The 24544-nt window shown below is 43.8% G+C and overlaps 5 protein-coding genes across 6 annotated transcripts; 2 read left to right on the top strand and 3 right to left on the bottom strand.

The window, feature by feature from the left end:
• Nucleotides 1-764: 764 nt before the first annotated feature.
• Nucleotides 765-6507, top strand: LOC128753808 (coiled-coil domain-containing protein 149-like). 2 transcript variants are annotated; one of them, XM_053855916.1, is made up of 13 exons: nucleotides 766-972; nucleotides 1391-1552; nucleotides 1618-1656; nucleotides 1719-1826; nucleotides 2057-2173; nucleotides 2377-2549; nucleotides 2635-2707; nucleotides 3973-4057; nucleotides 4122-4269; nucleotides 4618-4694; nucleotides 4787-4822; nucleotides 4914-4976; nucleotides 5039-6504. In XM_053855916.1, the coding sequence occupies exons 1-13, from the start codon at nucleotides 922-924 to the stop codon at nucleotides 5365-5367; spliced, it is 1461 nt and encodes a 486-aa protein (XP_053711891.1). In that variant the 5' UTR covers nucleotides 766-921; the 3' UTR covers nucleotides 5368-6504. The 2 variants fall into 2 exon arrangements, with proteins under 2 accessions (XP_053711892.1, XP_053711891.1); XM_053855917.1 differs by lacking the exon at nucleotides 4787-4822 and having other exon boundaries at nucleotides 765-972; nucleotides 5039-6507.
• Nucleotides 6418-8548, bottom strand: LOC128753809 (extracellular superoxide dismutase [Cu-Zn]-like). The gene is made up of 2 exons (XM_053855918.1): nucleotides 8417-8548; nucleotides 6418-7279 (listed from the first exon to the last, which is right to left on the bottom strand). Exons 1-2 carry the CDS (start codon nucleotides 8428-8430, stop codon nucleotides 6685-6687), a joined length of 609 nt encoding a protein of 202 aa, XP_053711893.1. The 5' UTR covers nucleotides 8431-8548; the 3' UTR covers nucleotides 6418-6684.
• Nucleotides 8549-9441: 893 nt separating this feature from the next.
• Nucleotides 9442-15761, top strand: dhx15 (DEAH (Asp-Glu-Ala-His) box helicase 15). Its single transcript, XM_053855446.1, has 14 exons — nucleotides 9442-9609; nucleotides 10907-11255; nucleotides 11340-11533; nucleotides 11620-11779; nucleotides 11969-12187; nucleotides 12264-12431; nucleotides 12509-12595; nucleotides 12672-12821; nucleotides 12970-13078; nucleotides 13164-13355; nucleotides 13983-14105; nucleotides 14704-14894; nucleotides 15083-15252; nucleotides 15323-15761. The coding sequence occupies exons 1-14, from the start codon at nucleotides 9548-9550 to the stop codon at nucleotides 15438-15440; spliced, it is 2292 nt and encodes a 763-aa protein (XP_053711421.1). The 5' UTR covers nucleotides 9442-9547; the 3' UTR covers nucleotides 15441-15761.
• Nucleotides 15762-16147: 386 nt separating this feature from the next.
• Nucleotides 16148-18541, bottom strand: LOC128754424 (solute carrier family 22 member 7-like). The gene is made up of 9 exons (XM_053857032.1): nucleotides 18170-18541; nucleotides 17948-18051; nucleotides 17735-17889; nucleotides 17498-17666; nucleotides 17099-17222; nucleotides 16920-17029; nucleotides 16638-16852; nucleotides 16425-16533; nucleotides 16148-16358 (listed from the first exon to the last, which is right to left on the bottom strand). The coding sequence occupies exons 1-9, from the start codon at nucleotides 18539-18541 to the stop codon at nucleotides 16148-16150; spliced, it is 1569 nt and encodes a 522-aa protein (XP_053713007.1).
• Nucleotides 18542-20846: 2305 nt separating this feature from the next.
• Nucleotides 20847-23112, bottom strand: LOC128753522 (solute carrier family 22 member 7-like). Its single transcript, XM_053855306.1, has 7 exons — nucleotides 22741-23112; nucleotides 22443-22495; nucleotides 21804-21927; nucleotides 21625-21734; nucleotides 21334-21548; nucleotides 21121-21229; nucleotides 20847-21054 (listed from the first exon to the last, which is right to left on the bottom strand). The coding sequence occupies exons 1-7, from the start codon at nucleotides 23110-23112 to the stop codon at nucleotides 20847-20849; spliced, it is 1191 nt and encodes a 396-aa protein (XP_053711281.1).
• Nucleotides 23113-24544: the final 1432 nt, after the last annotated feature.

Here is a 24544-nt window from a genome sequence, read left to right on the forward strand (position 1 = left end):
TATAGAAACAGCAGTATGAAGCACCAGTGCAGAGTAAAAATAATGTCATAAGTGCATAGTGCATAAATAAAAATATGTAAAGTGACAGTATGACACCAGGTTATCCGACTTTGTTGAGTAGCCGGGTGGACTGAGGGAAGAAGCTCCTTCTCATCCCCTCAGTGTTGGTCCTTAGGAGGCGGATCCAGCGTCCTGATGGTAACAGGGAGAAGAGAGAAAGTCCAGGGTGGTGGAGCTGACCGAGGATTCTCTGAGCTCTCGACCTGCATTGTTTGGTGTAAGTGTCCTGCAGGTCTGGAAGTGCTGTTCTTATAGTCCTCCCAGCCGAGCGGACTGCTCTCTTCAGAGCCAATAAGTCCTGTTTAGTGCAGCTACCCATCGAGGTGGTGATGCTCCTCGTCATGACGCTTTCAATAGTGCAGATGTAGAAGTTCCTGAGCACCTTGACAGGGAGTGTGAAGTCTCTGAGGCGACAGAGGAAGAGGAGACGCTGCTTGGCCTTCTTCACGGTCTGGTTGATGTGGCGTGACCATGAGAGGTCTTGTGATATGGTCAAGCCCAGGTAGTCTCATATTCTCTAGTGAATAATCTCCTTTTTATTATTCATAGGATTCCGCTACAGATCATCTATAACCTGAGTCATGTCTGTTTAAACGTATGTGAACGCATCATAAATGTTACGCCTTAAAACACCGAGGTCCGTCCGATTGGGACAGAAATCCCTCGGTCCAATTCTTATACAGGACCTTGAACGCATCACGACACCACGCTGACGTACACGGCAGGAAGTGATGCTTCTTGCGTCTCTCGCTCAGATAATCTCCATGGAGGATGCGAAGTGTCGCTGGAAATGTCCAGCGTAAACAGAACGGCTTGGTGACGAATACTTATCAGGAATATTTCGGCCTCTAAAGGAGCAAAATGGAGTTGTCGAGGAGGAGCGAGAGTGACTGGCAGGCGTTGACAAACGAGGTGAGACGGACGACTGCGGTCAGCAGGTCGACGTTAGTCGACGGTAGCACATTCACCTTTTTTTTTTTTTTGGAATACGCTCTTATTTAATGTGACGTTTCTGTTGTAAGATTTATGTTACGGAAGGATATGCTCCAATATATTATGTGGATGACGATTTATTTGGATTTCACTTGAGATACAATATTTTTCTACAAAAGTTTTGTTTGGTTGTTTTTACAACAATTTAAGTGATAAAGCATTTCAATTAACCACAGCTGGTTAACTGGCATTTTTTCAGAGACCAGTAAACCAATAAGTCTGTCTCTTTATTTTCTGGTTGCTCCTGAAATACCAGCTGTCATTGTGAATTCAACTGATTTGAAAGAATCCTGTGAACAAAAATATCAAGTGACAACAAGGTTGTGTTCCTGAACAGTTCCTCATCTGTAAGAGGAAGCTGGAGAGCAAGAAGGAAGCTCTCCTGATCCTGTCCAAGGAGCTGGACACCTGTCAGCAGGAGAGGGATCAGTACCAGCTGATGGCCAATCAGCTCCGAGAGCGCCACCAAGGGCTGAAGAAGAAGTACAGGGAGCTCATTGTAAGACGCTTGAAGGTGAGCTGGAAGGGACAAACCTTGGTTGAAAATATGTTTGCTTTTGTCAGGACGGAGATCCAACCCTGCCACCGGAGAAACGGAACCAGGTGAGAGACAAATGACCGCAAACCTTCCGCACATTTATGTGACTTCATCCTCTAACTCTCAGGTCAACTTGGCTCAGCTGCTGAGAGACTCCAGAGAGAGGAGCAACAAGCTCTCTGAGGAGGTGAAGGAGCTGAAACAACGCCTGACGGAAGCTCAGGGGGACAACAAGGTGTTCAGTCCTTGCCTTTTCTCAGTTGGCTTTTCCCAGCATTGACTCCATATACATATGTATGTATGTACTGTATATATATATATATAGTATATCAAAGGTGATGCAGACAAACTCAAACAAAGGCCGTGTAAAGACATCCTGCTGTGGTGTTTAATTGTAAAGCCAAAGAAAGTCTGTACGTCTCAGTGAATTATTAACCGTCCTTTACAACCCCTCTGTTTAAACAGCTTCTCCGAATGACCATCACCAAACAGCGGCTGGGAGACGAGGACGTGGGGACGCGGCATTTTCCCGCTCACGAACGAGAGGATCTGGTCAAACAGCTGGAACGAGCCGGAGAACAGGTGCGGGAGAATGTGTCGTTGCCGTCAACCTTGTTTATCCGTGTCGAGCTCCGTCATTGTAACTGTGAGAAGCTCCTGAGATCTAATCCAGTTCCTCCTCGTGACCCAGAGCTGAATTATTTAAGGAGCTCAGATTCCGACAAGTCAACTACCGACATTATTTGTTATTGACAAAGTCAGGATTCCCTTTGTTTGTGTCTCAGAACGAGGTGTTGGAACACACAGTCAAATCACTCACCGATGAGCTTCATGACGTGCGTGCGGAACGCGACGTCTTTCAGCAGAAGGCTCATCGACTCAACAGGGAGATGAATCACCTGGTGGGGAACGATGAGGTCCGAATGTTGGACATCGATGCTCTCTGCATGGAGAACAGGTTCTGTAACATTTGGTGGTTGTCATTATAGCATTGTTGAATTGAAATTTTGAAAAGTGAATGATTGAGAATTTTGTTTTTGTAGATATTTGCATGAAAGACTGAGTCAACTCCAGGAACAAGTCCACATGTTGAAAGCCAATATGGTGAAGTACAAGGTACAATGATGATGAGTGTCTTACTCATTTCCTTCAGATCAAACTCAATAATTGTCAGACCTTGTTTAACTGTTATGTACAAATGGACTGGGTTTATTTTTTATTTTAGATTAGATTAGACTTCCTTTTTTCTTACCACATTGGGGAGGTTTGTTTCAGCAGCACAACAAACATCAGAGACAAACATTGAACATTAAAGACAAAGTAACTTTTTATGGCTGTAGACTTGTTCAAAATTTTCCATGAGTGAGTGTTTCTGTCTTTTTTCAGTTATGCTTTCAGTATGTGTCAGTTACTCAACATTGTAGTGCGTTTTTGACAGTGTAATGTTAGTTTAAATTGGAAAAAATTAGAATTAGACTTAGAATTAGACTTTTACTGTACATATTCACAATACATATTTACGGTTGCATATTCACAATAACAAACTATCTCTCCTGGACTTTTGTTAGGTTATATTCCAGGTGTTTTTTTCTGCATGTAGGATGGTCTCCTCTCAGTCACTGACAAATCCCACATAACTCCTCTCCCACACAAAATATGTGAATATATGTACACTACAACCAAACTGGCCTCCTTGTAAAAATAAAATATTTTGCAACCAATTTTCCAACATAATAAACAATGAATGAAAACAATGAAAAAGTCCAGCCAGCGCTGCCACACTACGACGATAAATCTGCTGTGTGTTTCTACTGCAGAAGTGCTGGGGGCTGCTGTGATGCCTGTTGTATACACACACACAAAGCTCTGGTTCTGTGCTTTCACATGGTGTTTTTTTTGCATGGAATATACCATGGAGCAGTTACGGTGCATGTCGAATCATTCATCTGGAAGACACCTAAGACAAGGACCAGAACTGAGTCATGGGTTACAGCACTCTTGCACTGCATTGTGGGAATTGCAGAATGAGTGGTATTCTTTAGCAGTGGGACGTTTTATAATAGACATAATGAATTGTTTTGCATTTATTCTGCCCACAATGAGGACATTTTGGTTGTTACAGTAGCAAGGCTGAAGGCAACAGCACAATCAACGCAGAGGCCGGATTTAGTCTGCATAACTAAATATAGGATTAAAATGTTCAAATATTGTTTAACATAGTCTTATTAGGAAACACGTGGACGACTGTCATGTTACGCAAATGGGAGCATGTGAAATTGCCTTTTCAAGGTGGTTGGTGATCGGAAGGAAGTTTTCGTTTCCTGTCATTGTGTGTTTTACTACCCTCAAGTTTACTGACTTTTCAAACTCCTTTGGCTCAGAGTGCGCTGGAGAGCAGGAAGAACTCTAAAACTGGTGGTAAACCCAACAGCAGTGCGCTGACTGGAGTCCTGTCGGCCAAACAAGGTAGATTAGAAGCTCTCTTTCACCTAAGCTGTGAATGTTGCTCACGACGCTTGTGTGTCTGCAGTGAAGGAGCTGCTGCTCTCTGAAGAAAACGGCTGCAGCTTGCCGGTCACTCCTCAGTCCATCTCTGACCTCAAGTCTCTGGCCACTGCTCTGCTGGAAACCATTCATGAGAAGAACATGGTGATTCAGCACCAGCGACAGATCAACAAGTACGCAGTTCCTGGAGCAACAAACGTCACACAAGAAGGCACTACATGATTACATACACAACATCTTGCACATCAAATATATACACATTCAGACAGAACTGAAATGTATATTGGCACAAGTGTACAAATAAGTGTCACAACACACATCAAAATTGAAAAAAACAGGACATTCACCACGTGCACGACCGTAACAATTCAAATATAAATCTTCAAAAACACACACAAATGCAATGTAAACACAGCAGAAATGCAGGCTCAAAACAAACACACCCAAGCACCAGCACTGCCACACACTGGTACTCATAAGACACTGCACACGTTTTGATATTTTAATATACATTGTTCCAGAATCCTCGGGAACAGAGTCGCCGAGCTGGAGAAGAAGCTGAAGACCTTGGAGATGTCGGGGCTGTGGAGCCTGCCAGGTGAAGAGCGACACGTCCGTGTGTCAGTGATCAGTCTGCAGCCTGGAACTCAATAATGAACTTGCTTTTCTCTTGCTTCTTGCGTCCTGGAGGCCTGACTTATAATGTGTCTGTGGGGACGTGTGGAAGTATGTTTCTCTGGAATTATACTCCTTCTTTTCTGCTTGCCGCTCCACCTCTGCGAGTGCAGCGTGTTGATGATGTTTGTGTCTGTCTCAGGGAAGGAGGCCGCCCTGTTCAGCTGCCAGCACACTCTCACTCCAGAGTCACAGGCACAGAAAGGTAAACATTCTATTGATGAAATGACGATGTCGGCTCTTTTCACTCTGCTGTGTTTTGCTCAGATGAAGGAGGCTTTGAACGTTCAGCTGGCGGAGAGAGGGAGGTTTGTGACGGGACGGCTGAGGATGAGCCGGTTACTCTGCAGACAGCGCCCCCTAGTGCTGAGGACACCAACCAAACCCAGCCTGATTTCACTGAGGAAGAATGTAGTCGAGAGATCACTGGCATAAAAACTCCAGAGCGCCACGAAGATAAAGACGGTGAAGAGCCTGAAACCATTGACAGACAGTGTGTTATCCTAGATCTTGACGTGGCGACGCAGATTCAAGAAGAACCTGAGGAGAAAGAACTGTGTGAGAGGTCAGATGTGGGTGTCCCTGAGGAAATATGACGCCTTGGGCTTCAGGGTGGAGGAGAATGCTTTTCAAACTGAGGCGATCAGGCCCACATCACAGGCTGACTCTGAGTTTACTGCTCTGGTTTTGGTCTACTGAAGGCGGCAGCAATATATTGCACTATGAGCCGGATAACACCTGACAGCAGTGGAGGATCCCTGCTGCTCTTCTGGAAACATCAAGTCTCTTAGTTAAAAGTCAGTTTTGGGCACCAGAAACATAATGGAGCAAGAGAATATTAGCTTCTCTTCATGGATCCCCCACCGGAGTTGGGTGAAATCCTGCCTATTGATAGCACTAAAAGATGCAGAAATATTGACCTCGTTTTGATTTTATCGTCCTTATGCCGATGTCCACTAGAGGGCGCAGTGATCCATATTCATCACCGACTCCAGAGAGATGTGTTTGCCTTATAAAGAAGTGTTTAGCATACATGTATATCTAGAAATTATTTTTTGTGTTTCTGATTTTTTTTTGTTGTTGTTGTTGTTGTTGGATCTGTATTATTTAACTTATTTTTTCCCAAGTATTTTTTGCACAGATGAATTTTTTCTTTAGTTAAGGATGTTTGGGGCAAGAGTCACCACACATCCACGTGTTTCATTGATTCATATTGGGGGGGAAATTGGGTTGAAACAGACAAATATTACCCCTAAAACTGCAAATATTCTCAGAAAACATGAAATAAATTGCTCAGAAAAACAGAAATGATTTCCATTTTTTGCATTATAGGTGCATTATGCATAGCCTGGCATGTTCAGAAATATAATTAGTAAATATAATGTAGTATTTTACAATAAGTCTATGTATTTTGATGGAATTAGAGACTGTACAGGTGCAGGAACTACTTTTCAAGTCAGTTCCCTCAGCTTCTGTCACCACTTGCCTCATGGTCCTTCATATTAATTGCTGCGACCTTGCAAAGTCGGACTTCTTGATGTGGTAAATATCCGACATGAAACATGTGAAATGATCCTCCTTATTCACAAGCACACAAACAATACTGGTGAGTGTACAGTTTAGTCATTTATACCGCACGTGTTTGTCAAAGTGAGGCCTCAAAGCTAGATCTAGTGTGGAAGTTTGTGTTAAGATTCTGTTATTATTGTGCTGTTTGTTTCATCTTGCTGTTCTCTTATAATTCAGAGACATGTGATTCTTGTGAAATAGTTCTTCATAAAATACTTGACATGTGTCGTGTACTGTTTGCGCCCAAACTAAATGACACCATTTTTATTAGTATATTTATTGAAATGGAAGTTCAGTGATTTAAAGGTGCTTCAACTTCACGCATTGGTGGGATCTGGTGGAAACTATTGATTCCAGATTCCAGGGGGAGCAATTCCAATCACGCAGCAGCTCAGTCGGGGGCCGGCGTTCCCGTGCAGAAGGCTCCCTGCATCCGAACCTTGTCCCAAGTCGTCCTTTCCAGCGTGGACCACCACTGCTCTTCCGAGAATGGACCACCCTCCAAACAGCGTGGCATTCGAAGTGATCATCATCTGGATCTTCCCTTGTTTTGGCAGGAAGTTTCCGAAGTCACCGGGGTGGAGCGGGTGGTCGACTCCATGTGGGTTGTAGTGTCCTCCGGTGGAGCCGCAACCTTGATGCAGGTGTCCGTACTGGTGGATGTGAATGGCCCTGTGCTGGGTTTGGTCATCACTCGGGAAGCCATTCAACGTGAAGCGGATTTGGAGTTTCCCCTCGGGGAAATCCTGCTTAAACGAAACCCGACCGTACACTTTGGGAAGGCCCTCTGCTAGAGACGAGCTGGGTCTCATTTTACAGGCTGCATACAGGGTGCCATTGTTCTGAGCGACCTCTGGAGGAGATGAAGTGTTATGATCAGCCCGTACAAAGAGGTGACAGCATCCCACCAGAAGCAGTGCAGCTTCCAACATAGAGACCCTGAAACAAACATGTTATTTTGTTATGACACACTACCATCTGTGAAAAAGAGAACTTCAATCTGTCCCTCTTTTTCAAGTTCCATATATTTATTTAAACCCCTGAAATGAATGAAGAAATCGCAGTAAAAATTCAGCGTCACATTTTGACCAAAAAATTGCTTCTGGGATTATTTCAAGATTAAACCTTTATTTTAGTGAAGAATTATTAGTGGGATTGGCATCTTGACAAAACTTAATCTCATAAATAATAACAAGGAATTAAAGGTTAATATCAAACTGGCTGACCCTCAGATGACTTGCAGAGAGCTCACAATTAATGAAATAATCGGCAATATTTTAAGAATAAAACAATATATTTCATCATGAAACAACGTCAAACAGCACAATGCACCAAAATATAGCACTTAAATTAGCAGTATTACGCAGAAGAAATAGCAAATATTTGATGCAGCTGTGAAGGCTTTCAAGAAACTAAAGAGAGAGCAGCAGATAAAGGTTATTAATAATGTTTTATTAATATGTTTCATTATTAATAATGAAGTGATGACCATTCATTACACTCATGAATTAAACCGTTAACATTAAACGTAGCAACGACGAAACCAACCACATAATTATTAAAAAATAAATAAATACATAAACATCGAATAAATAAACAGTCACAATGTTATTTATTTGTTATTTTTTATTATTTTTTTCTTGCATTCATTTGATTATGTTTGTGTTTTAAGTACTGCAGATTTCATTTGGAGTTATAAGTGGAGAAACTGCTTCTCGTTTAATTATTAAATAGAACCATACGATGCTTATTTGTTAATCTGGCTCGCGATTATTGTGAATACATAACAGATCCAAACAAAAGTAGGAAAATAAGTTAATCAGCTTTTCGTCATTCTCGGAATGACGTCATCATTTCGCGATTACTCAACCATCTTACGTCTTCATTTCACAGAAGTACTTCATATCTTCTTTACAGTGAGAAGCGATCGTTTGTTCTTCAAACAACTGATATTGCATTGTGTACACGCTGAGAAACGCGGTGGTGCGTTTGAGGACTGGCGTTAAAATAGGCGACACCACAAATGAGAATATAGCAACTTCTAACAACTCGCTATATTTGCAGAAGGTTGCTTACCTTCCTCGGCGCATGTTGCTTTAAAAGACCCACCGAAAATCCGCAAGAATTGGTGCTTTTGTTCGGCCGTAGTCAGGCTTTTCTAAACTATTACATGATCGTGTCCGGAGGCGTAGCTTGCTGAAGGAGGAGACTCGCGCGGGATGGTGGATGTTCAAACAACCCCTGTCCTGTTTTTCCAAAATTTTAGGAAATGACTGTCAAAATAAATATCCCCGAACTAAGTTTCCAAGACGAGTATTATCATTTATAACAGATCCTGTGTTCCTCTCAAACATGTGGGAGACAACTGTGTTCCACTGTAATAAAACACGTCATTTGTAGTTATGTGTGCAGCTATATTGAAACAGAAAGATCACAGAAGCTATGCAAAATGCGTCCTAAAAAGAAGCTTTGCTATGGTGTCTCAGAGAGCAGTGCCTAGCCTTGTGTTTGCCCAGTGATCAGTATAAGGAGAGCAACTTCTCACGCACAGGCATAAATTCAAAATGTTTACATCGATTCAAACAATCGGTTTCAGGACTATTTCTAATGTAAAAGAATAAAATCAGACATTACTTACTTTGCATGGGAGCATATTTAGGGTAATTTATTGAAAATAAGATCACGATTCATTGTATTGAAGCAGAGTTGACACACAATTCATTACAAATGAATCACACGCTATTTAAGGGAAGATTTTATCAACACGAAAGAACTTTCCAACAGAACATACTGTAGCTGTAAAGTACATTCTGAAAAACATTCCAAAAGCATAACATTGTAAGCATTATAGACCATTAGTCTTCCTTTAAACCACATTCAAACAAAAAATGAAATTATAAACGCAAGGAATGAATGAAAGAATAATTGTGGAAATTAAATAATGAACAAAAAAATAGGAATATAAGTGCAAGCAATATGATCATATTATGTTTCTAACTCAGCGAGCAACAATTACACTATTGAGCTTGAACTTACAAAGAGGACGACGGAATTCCTCCAAACCAGCAGGTGTCACTCGTCCTCGCTCGGCTGCCTCGACGCTTCCATTTGAAGAGGAGCAGAGGAATCAGGAAGCTCAGTGAGTTGCCCGGCAGATTAGTGACCCTTTTTATTTAAGACAGTGGGGGATCACCGTGCTTCAAAAGGATGTCCAAACGGCATCGTCTCGACCTGGGTGATGACTATTCCAGTAAGAAGCGGTCGGACGGGTAAGTGGGTTTTGACGGGTCAAACCGTTTTGTGTCACGCTAACCGTCAGCTAAAAGCTAGCTGGCTGCTAGCAACCATCAACGCTGAAGTGAGATCAAAACAATGGCTTACGAATTCGGCGACGCGTCGAAAGCAAAAAAAAGCATAGACTCTGTACACACGCGGTCGTTTTAGACGCTCATATCTCCTCCAGTTGGTGGTGCGTGAAGCTGCGCTCACCGACGAAGCGTTTACGTTCACAATTGAGGCACGTGTGTGCGCGCGACATGCTAAGTCTGTTAGCAAGCTGCTAACCGACGCAACCGCCAATTCTAGATTTAAGTCTGGACCCGCAGATCGTAGACACTAAACGCGTGGTTTAGCCATTCATTATTGGGCTGATCGATCCTGCGAAAACGATGAAACTGATGTTTTGTTAATACCAACAATATAAGGTAGTGATTGCATAATAACAAACGCGTTGTATCGCTCTGCCAAAACGTGTATATATTTTAACTCGTTCCCCAGAGCTTCACGGTTACAACTGAATAAAATGCTGAACTGGATCTGTAGCGTTAAAAAATAATCCGTGCTGACAGATACCACATTCGAAGTGCTCATTAAAAATGCATTGAACGTCCCAGAACTGAGGACTGTAATTACGAAATGTTCCCATCGCCTCGTGTGTTTTGAATGGAAATGATGTCGTGTTTTTGCACATTAATGTATGAAAAAGATGACATCCGGTGCAGCTACAGTGTCACATCAGTAGGTTTCTTGTAGAAGAATTTGGGAACTTTGACATAAAAAAAATCGAGCGCAAAACTATGTCAACTGCAACTATTAAAAGTTCACCAGCACAACTCTCATTTTTTAGGTCTTCAAATAACTACTGTTACAGTCAACTAATCGTCGACTATCTTAATTATTAGTAGACTCTTCGGCGTATGACATGTACTTGTTGATGAACTTACAGACTTCAGTGATAATAGTGTTAAAAGTAGTCTATGGTAAACAAAAAAAATGTGTCTAAATTGTTGTAAAACACACATTTAATTATTAGCATATTGTTACAACTGTCTTAACAATTTTTCAGCATGTCATGTATATGGGTTGGGAAACGTAGGAGTCGTCTGATTGTAGTGTTGTAAATACTAAAATGCGTTTATAGTGTTAAGTAACATTCGATCGTCCCGGAGTATCGGCATTTGGCTTTTCTTTAGATATAGATATTGACTGCAACCAATTACTTCAATATGACCAAATGCTCTTCTGATGTGCACGGTTTAAAAGGTGTTTCTTCTCTGATGTTGACAGGCGTGACAGAGACAGGGACCGGGACAGAGATCGAGAGGATCGCTCGAGGGACAGGGACAGAGATCGAGACAGGGACAGAGACCGGGACCGGGACAGAGATTCCAAGCCGTCCAGTGCACTGACAAACAGCATGATTGGTGGACTGGCCATGCCTCCCATCAAGCAAATGGGCATGCAGCAGCAGATTAACCCTTTCACCAATCTGCCACACACACCGCGGTATTATGAGATACTTAAAAAAAGGTTACAGCTACCAGTCTGGGAGTACAAGGAAAGCTTCAGTGACATCATCACACGCCATCAGAGCTTTGTCCTGGTCGGAGAGACTGGCTCCGGAAAGACCACACAGGTCTGACTATATCTTATCTATTGATATGTCTGGGGGGAAATGTACACTTTCTTTTCTCAACCTACCTATCATTTCTGTCCTTAGATCCCCCAGTGGTGTGTCGATATGGTTCGTGGAATACCTGGTCCTAAGAGAGCTGTGGCTTGTACTCAGCCCAGGAGAGTGGCTGCAATGAGTGTTGCTCAAAGAGTGGCTGATGAAATGGATGTGATGCTCGGACAGGAAGTGGGTTACTCCATTCGATTTGAAGACTGCAGCTCAGCCAAAACTATATTGAAGTAAGTAGCCCTGTATGACTGTGTACTACCCCGCATAGTGATTCACTATTTATGCATGCAATGCGTCTTTTTCCCTTCTTATTTAGGTACATGACTGACGGTATGCTGCTTAGAGAGGCAATGAACGACCCTCTGCTGGAGCGGTATGGGGTCATCATTTTGGATGAGGCTCACGAAAGGACACTGGCGACAGATATTTTGATGGGAGTGCTGAAGGAAGTGGTGCGGCAGAGAACCGATCTTAAGGTGGGTGAAGTTAAGGTTACACCTGAATGAATGTGGACCCATGTAGCTACTGGCTTTGTCCATAATAGCCACCAACGTACAGTGCCTGAAGTCGATATTAATTCTTTTTAATTCTGTAAATATCTCCATTTCTGGTCTCTTTACTGTGTCTGGAACTTGTCACATTGACATTTACTTACCGTTGATCAGGTCATCGTGATGAGCGCCACCCTTGATGCCGGCAAGTTCCAGGTTTACTTTGACAGCTGCCCCCTGCTGACCATCCCTGGTCGCACACATCCTGTGGAGATCTTCTACACCCCTGAGCCAGAGCGAGACTACCTAGAGGCCGCCATCCGCACAGTCATCCAGATTCACATGTGTGAAGAAGATGAAGGTGACTGCCTCCTCTTCCTCACTGGTCAAGAGGTGAGCACGAAGCAGTCACGTCCTGCCGCAGTTGCCCAGCTGAAGCGCCGCCAACGCCGATTCTCTCTGTGTTTAGGAAATCGACGAGGCTTGCAAGCGGATCAAACGTGAGGTCGACGACCTTGGACCTGAAGTTGGCGACATCAAAATCATTCCACTGTATTCCACATTGCCTCCACAACAACAGCAGCGCATCTTTGAGCCGCCTCCGCCAAGGAAGCCGAACGGTGCTATTGGAAGAAAGGTGTGCTTGATTGATCCATTGTCAGCTGTATTTCTGCAGCATGGCTGAGGTTTTCTGAGTGACTGCCCTTTCTTCAGGTGGTTGTGTCGACAAACATTGCGGAGACATCACTGACGATTGATGGCGTGGTGTTTGTGATTGACCCTGGTTTCGCCAAACAGAAGGTGAGTTCTGCAGTGTGGGTGACTGGAGCTGCCATAACAGTAAATCATTGTTGCTGACATGTGCGTTTGCTCTCAGGTGTACAATCCCCGTATCAGAGTGGAGTCTTTGTTGGTCACAGCCATCAGTAAAGCGTCCGCCCAGCAGAGGGCCGGACGTGCTGGACGAACACGTCCAGGCAAATGCTTCCGCCTCTACACAGAAAAGGCCTATAAGACTGAGATGCAGGTGACTAGACTTTTAACTGGAAATGCTTTAAATTTAAAAGTACAATAGCACAGGCGGAAATAATGATCAGTAAATCAAATTTTGTTTTGTGATAATTAGGATAACGTTTATATTTTGGTCTTTGTTCATGACTCTTTGATTTCACCAGGATAACACCTACCCTGAGATTCTGCGCTCCAACTTGGGCTCCGTTGTGCTGCAGCTGAAGAAGCTTGGTATTGATGATCTGGTGCATTTTGACTTCATGGATCCACCAGGTGAGTTTTCCTGCACTGGTTTGGCTCAGTCACTGCATTCACAAGTGCAATACATAACTCACATTTTGAACATTTTGTCTTGCAGCACCTGAGACCCTGATGCGAGCCCTTGAACTGCTGAATTATTTAGCCGCTCTGAACGATGATGGTGACTTGACTGAACTGGGCTCCATGATGGCGGAGTTTCCTTTGGACCCCCAGCTGGCCAAGATGGTCATTGCGAGCTGCGAGTTCAACTGCTCGAATGAGATCCTGTCCATTACTGCCATGTTGTCAGGTAATGCCCGGAACAGGGCTGACCTCTTTCTTGATCTCAGTAGGACAAGATTCCTGTCCACCAACATTCGGCTTGTATAACTGCATTTTTTTTTTTCAAAATATAGATATATAGATAGATTCTTTTCTTTTTTCCCCAACAAAAGCCAAAACTTGAAAAACAGGTTCACTTTAAAATGCTCCATGATACCACACAAAATGACAGCTGAATTAAGTAAAGGAGACAAAAATATTTCCCTCCAAAAATAATTTATGAAACATTTATATTGTTTAAGCTTACTGATAAATGCCAGTAGGGGTGATAGAATTTTCAGAGGTATTTTTATTATGTTATATATGTTAGTATTGATTAGTTGGCTAAGTCTGTTTGGATTTATTCGACATCACAAATTCATAGCCAACTGAATGACATGTTTAGAAGTGCGTACTGCCTGCACTGTTTCGTGCCAATGAGAGACTCTCTCTCTCTCTCTCTGGAATAACCACAGACTCTCCTGCAGCCTGACTTTGATAACCTTCCTGGTCCATGTCCCGCACCCTAGCATCATAGGCTGTTCTGCATTTTTCTCTGAATGTTTGACTCATCCCTATGGGCGGCTTTGTTGGGGCCCATACCAACCTTGTTTAGTCCCACAGTGCTTTGTTCGCCCCACGGAGGCTAAGAAGGCGGCAGACGAGTCCAAGATGAGGTTTGCTCACATAGACGGAGACCACCTGACTCTGCTCAACGTCTACCATGCTTTCAAGCAAAGTAAGTCCAGTTTTGTTCAGTTGATTTCTCCGCCTTGTTGTTAAAACCAAGTACAAATATAGGCCATTTAAAAAATATTTTCATTATATCCAGTTTATACATGATGAAAAATGTTTTACATCACAATGTAAAAATGACAAAGCACGCCTGCAACTGCTGACATTAGAGCCAGCCAGCCACGATTGACAACACTTCCCCATCTACACCAGTTCGACCTGTGCACCTATGGACTCAGACACGGCATCAAAACAAGACACTCGACCTCAAATCACAGCGCTGAATTCAAGAGCTAGCAAGAGGCTAACGAATGAATGCTAACCGGAGCTAAATGCTAATGGAGTTTATTGTTTTGGATGAGCAGCTGAGTTTTGTTGTTGAAGACTGGAGGTGCGCTATGAGCAGCTAATATCTCACCGGGACCCCAGATACTCATGTAGTCGATGAAAAGAGGAGGATCTGGGAAGGCGTGACAACACGTATTTATATTATGTTAAGCACTTTGACTTTTTTATTTGCTTTAAAAATTGCAATGTTTTCTATTCAGCATTTTTATTTACTGGGTTCATGAAATGAATCTAAAACCACTGTTCCTCCCCAGACCACGAGGCCAACCAGTGGTGCTATGACAACTTTGTCAACTATCGTTCACTGATGTCAGCCGACAACGTCCGGCAGCAGCTGTCCAGGATCATGGACCGCTTCAACCTGCCCCGCCGGAGCACTGAGTTCACCAGCAGGGATTACTACATCAACATCCGCCGGGCGCTTTGCACCGGTTTCTTCATGCAGGTCAGCGACTCTTTCAAGGTTTTCAGTCGGCAAGTCATTTTTGAACGTTTCTTAGGATGAGTGCTCTATATTCCTCAGTTATCTAGTTTCTATATAGGCTAGCACTTGCTACAGATGAACCCCTCCGCCAGAGAGTCATTCGTCCTCTTACTGTAGTGACGTTGAATGTGTTTGTCTTGCTTGGGCAGGTGGCTCATTTGGAACGCACCGGTCATTACCTCACAGTCAAAGACAACCAGGTGGTTCAGCTTCACCCGTCCACCGTCCTGGACCACAAGCCCGAGTGGGTTCTCTACAACGAATTTGTCCTCACGACCAAGAACTACATCCGCACTTGTACAGACATCAAACCTGAATGGTGAGTGACCTGCAGCAGAGCTTTGAACATCTGAGCGTTTCCATCCTCACTCTTTCTTCTCCTCTTTCAGGTTGGTAAAAATCGCTCCTCAGTACTATGAAATGAGTAATTTCCCTCAGTGTGAAGCGAAGAGACAGCTGGAGCGAATTATTGCCAAACTAGAGAGTAAGGAGTACTCGCAGTACTGAAGATGGCCAACAAGTGTCCTGGGAAAACGACAGTGTACCGTAGATATAGCTCTTTCTGTATCCTCATGTTTGAAGATTGGCATTTGGAGTTTTTCATTTTTGTTTTGCGTCGTTCCTCCACTCCCTTACCCCTCCATCTCCACCCCCAAAACTCATGAAATAAGTGTATTGCTGGAGATATATTCAACATTAGATCTGGCTTTAATTTTGTTGATACGGACCCATGTCATTTAGATGTGAGTGGCTCACCCTCAGAGGACTGCTGAGTCATGAAAATAACTGTGCTTGCTTTGTTTCTTTAATAAAGAAGCTTTGACTAAAGTCTGCGCACTTGTCAGCTCTTTGTTTAACAGTTGGGTTGGGCGCTAACAGCTGTTCTTGATCCCAGAAACCGGTTTAGTATGTTCGCGGGAGCAGGTCCGATGTGAGGATTGTCTGCTGTTGTCCTGCCTGGACACTTGAGGAAGGAGGGATGTGAGAGGGCAACATTTGCCGTCCCTGCTGAGCCTGTCATGCTCTGCTGACAATGGTTGCTGCTGTATACTATGCACTGATGGTTCATGCTAAGCAGTAATGGGTGAAAAAAAAAAATCACATTTTGATGTTTAAAATGATAGAGTGGCCTTCATATTTTGTCAAGTGTATATAATAGAGCAAATAGCCCCTCTTGGTTTTAATTGTAAATATTCCATTTGGGTTATTTGTTTTCACTGCTGCTGTTCAACGTCCTCAATGGTTTCAGGCAGACATTGGTCGCGCGTCTCTCTCAGCGTCCAGGACACAGCTGCCCCCAAGATGGCCACGGAGAAGAGGATGAGCTGGGAAAGGTCCCTCCACAGCTCATCCAGCAGAAGAATAAGGGGAGCGAGCGCAAGACCCAGTCGACACATGAAGGAGTTGTAGCCCATCCCGTTTTGCCTGCCAGAAAATACATCTTAAAAATGTGGCATTAACGTAAGCGTTGATCAAACTGCAGCTTGATACCTGACCACAGTAGGATACAGCTCTGAGATGTAGAGTGGAATCGTTGCGTAGGAGGACGAACAAAAAGCCTTTCCAATGGATGCTACTGCAGTCCTGACCACCGACTGGTCTGGAATTGAACACATTAACAAGCACATGTCACATTTATGACATGACAGTTGGAGTGAGGAGAAGCTCCAGTAGGTCTGGACCTGTGGTGGAAAAACTACTCACCCTCTTGGACCAGTATGTTTATTCCAAAACAGATTCCCACCAGCAGCAAAGATCCCACCATCGTGCTTCTCCTGCCGATTCGATCCAATAGGAAAAACACCACCACTTTACCTGGGATCTCCACAACGGCATATGTGAAATGAGTGAGGTAGATGTTGAGGCCAAAGCCGCTGACGTTGAAGCTGATTCCGTAGAAGGCTGTTGCTACACAGAACCTGGAGCGAAAGGCAGGATTCACTGATCTGAAGTGTCCCACTTTCACTTCAGCAAAGACCTACTGACCAAACTATACCAGTCTGTAAAACCAATATCCTCATTTTGGGCGTGCGAATCAGGTCAAGGTAGGTGTACGTTTGACCAGTCTTCTCCGTCACCACGACAGTTGAAAGCGTCTGCAGGATTGGAAGGTGCAGTCAGGAAGAAAACTTCTTACCTTTGTCCACAGTTCGACATATCCTCACCTTAATATCTAGGCTGTGTGTTTTATTGTCTGTTCCGTTCATTGTGGCGCATCTTTGCAAGTATGTCTGAGCGTCTTCCAGCTTTCCGTTAGCGATGAGCCACCGTGCAGACTCCGGCATCCACCTGGTTTATAAGACATGTTTTTCACATCAATATAAATGTTTCAATACTTGATCAATGACTGGTTCGGTTCAGGGGCCTTGTATCTGCTTCTTTTTGAACAGACTATGTGGCTCTATTGGATCTGTATGTTCACACTAAACACGATCTGTGCAGCAAAAGCCAAAGTCAATGTAGATCCATGACATTGCTTCTGACACCACATCATGTTGACGTTCCACTAAGCTCTGCTCAGCCTCTTTAGTGTAGCCACAGCATGGTGAAGGGGTGACTCTTACCTCCAGGTGAGAATCCCCAAAATGAGAGGAGAGCTGATGGCGATAATCAGCCATCTCCAGTCATTCACCATGTATGCAATGGCTGCCAACATGATGCTTCCAAAAGTCCAAGACAGGCTGTCGATGACTCCCACGATCTTCCTGTGTTCGATGTCCACCCACTCCACACCTGCGCCAAACATAGCAGCTGGATCAGAAACCTCCAGCAGCAGAACCAGTCAGAGAAATGCTCAGCACTTAGAACATAGGTGACGATGACGATGCCGTTAATGCAGAACCCTGTGAAGAACCTCAGCACTGCGAACATGACGTAGGTCGTGGAAAAAGAAGACGCGACTGCAAAGACGATGCCGGAAACGTACGACACCAGCAGCATGATTCTGCGACCAAACCTGCCGGAGAACGTCAAGGGTCAACAAGTGGACAAATGGATGGCCGACTGCTTCTAACCTGTCGCTCAAACTGCCAAATGTCAAAGCTCCAAACATCACGCCCACGAAGAAGATGGTGGCCGTCGCCTTGTTCTTCCCTTTGTTGTCGCACACCAAATCCCACTTTCCAACAACACAACACACACAAGATAATTTATTTACAACCAAACACAAATGACCTGTTCCAAACCTTGTGTCACCCCCGTGTTTTGGATCCTTTTCTACATCTAGAAATTCTCACCTGAGAGGTAATGGTGGATTTGAAGGTGCTGTTGTCGTACACCCATCCTCTCCTGCAGGACACGGTGGACAGCTGAGAGGAGTTGGACCAGTTGCCCAGAAGGTGGAACTGTGGTTCTGCAAACATCTGACACGAGCTCAGAGAGCCGTCGTCCTCCACTGGAATACTGACCCTCAGCTTCTGAGCCAGAGTCAGATTCTCTAAAGTGCCTCCATCATCCAGGTTGCAGTGGTGAGAAGGAACAGCTGAGATGAAGTTGTTGAGCAAGAAGTGGCACGGGAGAGTGAAGCGGCCGATGAAGCTGAAGACAATGATCATCTTCTGGAACCTTCCAAATCCATTAATCTCCGTTATGATGTCCTCAAACTTCATCCTGCCCGCTGCACTGCTTCTGCAGTTCAACTGAGAGCCTTTCGAGTCGAGCCACACGGTCTACAAATATCTTGCACTGCGGAACCACAAAATCAACATTTAGCTAGTTCGCTCTCTCCTCACATGAAAAATATCGACTCACCTGAGACTGCCTGCAGTGAGAGTGTATTTCATCATCATGAACGCAAACAAGAAACAAAACAAACCATTAAACATGTTTATGTTCAACTCCCCATTTGGGTAATTCAAAATGCTATTTGTAATATGAATAATCATAAATGAAATAACACTTTACAAACTATTATTGATCCATTTATTCGTTTTTATTTTGTTTTCCATTTGAACAAACATTCGTACCATTGAATTCAACAACGCTAATATTATTGTGGAAAAAAAGTCTGTTTTTTTGGCACTGTGAAGAATTAAATATATAAACGTTTGATGCCCTCTGTTATTGATACATTTCTCCCTAAAAATGAGGGTAAAATTTAATTTGGATTCAAATATTGACAGTCCCAAGTCAGTGCCAATGCTTTGATCAACAGCTGCCAACAAAGCAGTCTTTAACTATCAAAGTGCAGTATTTATTTTTTTTACTGTACATCTGATAGCTGAGCTTCATAAACAGTAATTCATGAATGAGTGAATTTCGTGATTTTCCAATTTGTCGCACGGTCATATCTTATCAAAACCTCGGAAAAGTTTCCGGGATAAGGGCACGGTACGCACATGTGACGCACCAGAGTCAAGTCATGTAACTTGGTAAGTCGATCCACATGTGAGAAGCAGGATGACAGGGGAAGGACGTCAAACGGTGCCATCAAGTGGTGGGAGGATGTGTCTTGACAGAAATCTCCAAACTGCACAGAAGCACACATTCAGAGCTGGACACGCACCAGGCACCTCTTCACTTCTGGAGAGACGTCACTCACTCTGCAACCCCTCCCACATGCAGCGGCCACACACATAGAGGAACAGCCACCTGCAGCACACACTCTACATTCACTCCTACAAAAGACTCTTTTAAGGCTTGGAACGCATTAGTTCTTTTTCCATTCATTGTAATGGGAAAAATCCATTCAGATTTCGAACAAATCGCTTCTCGAACGGCCGTCTGGAACGGATTGTGGTCAAGAACTGAGGCACCACTTTATTTGCCATCAAGTAGCGGGTCAGACCGCCGCCTCCTTCTGAAGCTGCGTGGTTAAGTAAGAGGCACGGCAGGTTTAAGAACAAATCAAAGTGGCACTTTTCAACCGTTTGCTCTATGAAATAACATAGTTAAAGTTCAGGACTGAACTTTGGTTGTTGTTCCATGGTTTCCACCGCTGCTGTTTGATGTCCTCAATGGTTTCAGGCAGACATTGGTCGCGCGTCTCTCTCAGCATCCATGCTACAACGGCCGCCTAGATGGCCACAGAGAAGAGGACGACCTGCGGGAGGTGTCTCCACACCTCATCCAGCAGCAGAATAAGGGGAGCGACCGCGACACCCAGTCGAGCCATGAAGGAGTTGTAGCCCATCCCGTTTGTGCCTCGGCCTCAGAACTATTCATACCCTGTGAAATAAAGCATTTTATTTTATATTATGAGATATGAGGGCTAAACTTTACTGCCAAAAGTAAAAATCTGGCCAAAAGTTGATTTTCACCCATGTTCAGAATTATTCATACCCCTAGCAAAATGTCAGAAAAAAACTCTTTTTTTGTTGACCAGTTGTTAAGCAATGATCAAAACAGCGTCTTTGTAGAAGAGTATGACTGGAGGGAAAATGTTGTGGTTGTTTGGTTATATTTTCTGATCGATGTGGCCGAGAAGAAGGAGCTCAGTGAGGAGCTGTGTCAACGTCTGTGCCTACAGTCAAGGAGAGGGCTACAAGGCATTATGAAAGCAGTATGATGCCCGTGTGTCCACAGACCAGAGCATCATCAGCAAACACAAGAAGTTCAACACCACAGTGGGCGTGGCAGGAAGCGTAAGGTGAGTCCCTCCCCTGTCGAGAGGCCAATAACAACTCCGGACAAGAACCAGGGCCCTGATTGAATCACCTGACCAGCTAGTGACGAAGGTATCACGCTCTACCGTTGACCAGGTCTTTCACGGTGGAGGTCTCCTGAAGAAGAAACATCTGGAGGCTCGTCTGGCTGGGATCTTAAGAATTCAATAAAAAGGTTGGAAGTGGTCACTGCAAAGGAAATGCCAGTGTGGAAAAATGTTAAAACTCAATCTTTGGTGATAATAAACAGCATGAATATATGACCACATCTTTCCAGACAGCACAACCAGTTTCAAATGAATAGCAAACTTCAGTGCTGTTCAACGTCCTCAATGGTTTCTGGCAGACATCGGTCGCGCGTCTCTCTCACCGTCTGGGACACGGCTGCCCCCAAGATGGCCACGGACATGAGGATGAGCTGGGGAAGGTCCCTCCACAGCTCATCCAGCAGCAGAATAAGGGGAGCGACCACGACACCCAGTCGACACATGAAGGAGTTGTAGCCCATCCCGTTTTGCCTGCCAACAAATACGTCTTAAAAAGGTGGCATTAATGTAAGCGTTGATCAAACTTCAGCTGAATACCTGACCACAGTAGGATACAGCTCTGAGATGTAGAGTGGAATCGTTGCGTAGGAGGACGAACAAAAAGCCTTTCCAATGGATGCTACTGCAGTCCTGACCACCGACTGGTCTGCAGTTGAACACATTAACAAGCACATGTCACATTTATGACATGACAGTTGGAGTGAGGAGAAGCTCCAGTAGGTCTGGACCTGCGGTGGAAAAACTACTCACCCTCTTGGACCAGTATGTTTATTCCAAAACAGATTCCCACCAGCAGCAAAGATCCCACCATCGTGCTTCTCCTGCCGATTCGATCCAATAGGAAAAACACCACCACTTTACCTGGGATCTCCACAGCGGCATATGTGAAATGAGTGAGGTAGATGTTGAGGCCAAAGCCGCGGATGTTGAAGCTGATTCCGTAGAAGGCTGTTGCTACACAGAACCTGGAGCAAAAGGCAGGATTCACTGATGTTTAGTGTCCCACTTTCACTTCAGCAAATAACCCAAAGACCTACTGACCAAACTATACCAGTCTGTAAAACCAATATCCTCATTTTCAGCGTACGAATCAGGTCAAGGTAGGTGTACGTTTGATCTTTCTTCACCGTCACCACGTCAGTTGAAAGCGTCTGCAGGAGTGGAAGGTGCAGACAGTAAGAAAACTTCTTACATTTGTTTACAGTTTGATGGATCTTCACCTTGATACTGAGGCTCTTTGTTTCGTTTTCCATTCCGTTCATTGTGCCGCATCTTTGCAAGTATGTCTGAGCGTCTTCCAGCTTTCTGTTAGCGATGAGCCAGCATGCAGACTCTGGCATCCACCTGGTTTAGATGTTTAGACTCAGTAAAGGATTGCAACACTGTTTGTCTCCAATCGGCCATAACTTCAGAGCCGCTGCCATCTGGGTGGCCTACTTTTTTTTTTAACCTAGCTCCAGTGGCGGCGGCGTGAACCTACCTTAAGGCCATGGATAATGAAGCAGCCGGTGTACACGAGTGAATCAGAGATTGTTTGCACCTTGTCACCAGGAATTGCACGAGTCATTGCCTCAGGTAGAAGTGACTGGTTGTTGAGTGATTGTATAAACATAAAAGATAAACATAAAACCTTTTGAATTTAAATTATGCTGGAAATTTATTGTATTTTATATTTGTGTAAAACTATAATAAAACCTAGCCTGTTCATTATTCTAAATATAAGTACTTGCAAGATTCCCTTCAAACCCCAGAAGAACTGTGTGTCAAAATAAACAAAACTTTCATGAATTGCTTTTTACTCTGAAACTAAAACATCACCTGGTCGATGCAGAAAAAGGAAACCCAGCTCATGACATCACTTGAAATGTTGACCCTCGCACTGTAGCGTTAGCATGGTGACAGAGTTCCCATTCTGTTTTCAAAAGTTGTCAGATTCATGTGGCAATGACACCACTGCACCGAACCCTAGATGGTGGCTGATTCTGTTTTTTTTCTCTATCTTGCGATTGGAAAAGGGGACAGAATGACCTGCTCAGGTGTCTAGTTCACAAGTGCGGGACGGATGAGGTGGATCAGCACGTGACATGTGACCTGTCATGGTGAAGAAAGACCTCAGCTGAAGTGTTTTGATCCTTTTCTCCATCTAGAAATTCTCACCTGAGAGGTAATGGTGGATTTGAAGGTGCTGTTGTCGTACACCCATCCTCTCCTGCAGGACACGGTGGACAGCTGAGAGGAGTTGGACCAGTTGTGCAGAAGGTGGAACTGTGGTTCTGCAAACATCTGACACGAGCTCAGAGAGCCGTCGTCCTCCACTGGAATACTGACCCTCAGCTTCTGAGCCAGAGTCAGATTCTCTAAAGTGCCTCCATCATCCAGGTCGCAGTGGTGAGAAGGAACAGCTGAGATGAAGTTGTTGAGCAAGAAGTGGCACGGGAGAGTGAAGCGGCCGATGAAGCTGAAGACAATGATCATCTTCTGGAACCTTCCAAATCCATTAATCTCTGTTATGATGTCCTCAAACTTCATCCTGCCTGCCTGCTGCAGTTCAACCCAGAGTCTGCGACCAGACCTGAGAGCCTTTTATGTCAAGCAAGACAGTAAACAAGCAGCTATAAAGTTTATATCTCTTAGCCACTAAACCAACATTTGGTTTTGGCCTTTTATTTCTTCCTCACAAAGGCACTTTTTGATTTATTTAATATAGATTTTTTTCTTTTCTAGAATGCGGTGGATTGGTTTCCTGTCCAGGGTGTCCTTCACCTTTTGCCCTATGTACCTGAACAGGCTTCCTCATGAGGGAAATGAGAGTCTTAGTAAAGAAATACAAATTATAATCTGAGTAATTTATTAAGTAAGTTTGTTCAAATAAAATAAAGATTATGCGCTATTTTACTGTCACCTATTACGTATTAAAAACTGATGAGAAATTAATGATTTATATATGACCTATCAATCCTCTTGGCTAAAGTTAAAACCCACTGTATGACTGTTTTCAACCTCTTTTTGTGAGTCCCTCAAGTCAATAAGCATCAACTTAAGTGCTCTAGTTTTGCCAAGAAAATGCCTCTCCATCCTGTTACTCTCTGTATGGTTTCTGATTCAACATCTTCCTACTGAAGCCAATACTATCGTCCCCCACTACATGTCAAAAGAAGGCTGAGCTTTCGCTAACAGAGGCAGAACCACGCACTTCAGTTCAATTTCATTGACGTCGCCTTCACTCTTACTCAGTGGACTTGGATGTTGGAAGAACATTGATGCGCACTGCAGCAGGAAGTTGTAGATTTCTCGCTGGTGTTGCATAAGAGGCTGCCTGTTCCAACTACTGCAGTACTCAATACGGTTGTTGTATTTTCGTAGACGTCAAAGAAACGCTATTTGCTGCGATCAACTGCAGGCTCAAAAGTAATGATGGGGAGATGACATGTCAAGGAACAGTATTGCGTGGTTGATGAAACGCTGTCCCCATTCTCAGAGGCCACTAGATGGCGCTCTTGGTTTAGAAATGATGTGAGGTTTTTATGAGTTGTTCAAGTCCAAACATTTTACAGCAGACAGCGCCATCTGGTGGCCTCTGAGAATCAGGACACTGTGTCATGAAACCTCACTGACCCATCACTACTCAAAAGTTTTTGTGTTGCTTTGACTCGTACCTGTGACTCCAGACTGCTCCGAAATGTCCACACACTCTGTGCTGTCCATCTTGGAAATTGGACGTTTGGCAGTAATGGTGATGGTATTTGGCTTTATTAGGTCTTTAGAACAACAACATACCTACTGAACTTTCTAATTCTAGACAAAGTAAAAAAAAAATCACATTTGGATATAAAATAACAGGGTGGTCTTTACATTGTGTTTGCATTAAACTGCTACAGTAGTTATGCAGTTGTGACTACACGGCAGATGAGATGAATTTTCATGATCTCGCAGACGAATATCCCATTTGGGTTATTTGTTT

Source organism: Synchiropus splendidus, chromosome 2 (assembly GCF_027744825.2).
Source record: "Synchiropus splendidus isolate RoL2022-P1 chromosome 2, RoL_Sspl_1.0, whole genome shotgun sequence".
NCBI classification, from domain to species: Eukaryota; Metazoa; Chordata; class Actinopteri; order Syngnathiformes; family Callionymidae; genus Synchiropus; species Synchiropus splendidus.

Coding starts and splice junctions, on each gene's coding strand:
- LOC128753522 (XM_053855306.1), bottom strand. CDS start 23,112: ATGAAGTTTGAGGACATCATAACAGAGATTAATGGATTTGGAAGGTTC. Junction 21,735..21,803: donor CAAAGAGCCTCAGTATCAAG/GTGAAGATCCAT, acceptor CCACTCCTGCAG/ACGCTTTCAACTGACGTGGT. Junction 21,549..21,624: donor TTACAGACTGGTATAGTTTG/GTCAGTAGGTCT, acceptor CTTTTGCTCCAG/GTTCTGTGTAGCAACAGCCT.
- LOC128753808 (XM_053855916.1), top strand. CDS start 922: ATGGAGTTGTCGAGGAGGAGCGAGAGTGACTGGCAGGCGTTGACAAAC. Junction 4,270..4,617: donor CACCAGCGACAGATCAACAA/GTACGCAGTTCC, acceptor ACATTGTTCCAG/AATCCTCGGGAACAGAGTCG. Junction 4,695..4,786: donor GGGGCTGTGGAGCCTGCCAG/GTGAAGAGCGAC, acceptor TGCGTCCTGGAG/GCCTGACTTATAATGTGTCT.
- LOC128754424 (XM_053857032.1), bottom strand. CDS start 18,541: ATGAAGTTTGAGGACATCATAACGGAGATTAATGGATTTGGAAGGTTC. Junction 17,667..17,734: donor CATCGTCACCTATGTTCTAA/GTGCTGAGCATT, acceptor TGTTTGGCGCAG/GTGTGGAGTGGGTGGACATC. Junction 17,030..17,098: donor CACACAGCCTAGATATTAAG/GTGAGGATATGT, acceptor CCAATCCTGCAG/ACGCTTTCAACTGTCGTGGT.
- dhx15 (XM_053855446.1), top strand. CDS start 9,548: ATGTCCAAACGGCATCGTCTCGACCTGGGTGATGACTATTCCAGTAAG. Junction 13,356..13,982: donor CATTACTGCCATGTTGTCAG/GTAATGCCCGGA, acceptor AACCTTGTTTAG/TCCCACAGTGCTTTGTTCGC. Junction 14,895..15,082: donor GCACCGGTTTCTTCATGCAG/GTCAGCGACTCT, acceptor TTGCTTGGGCAG/GTGGCTCATTTGGAACGCAC.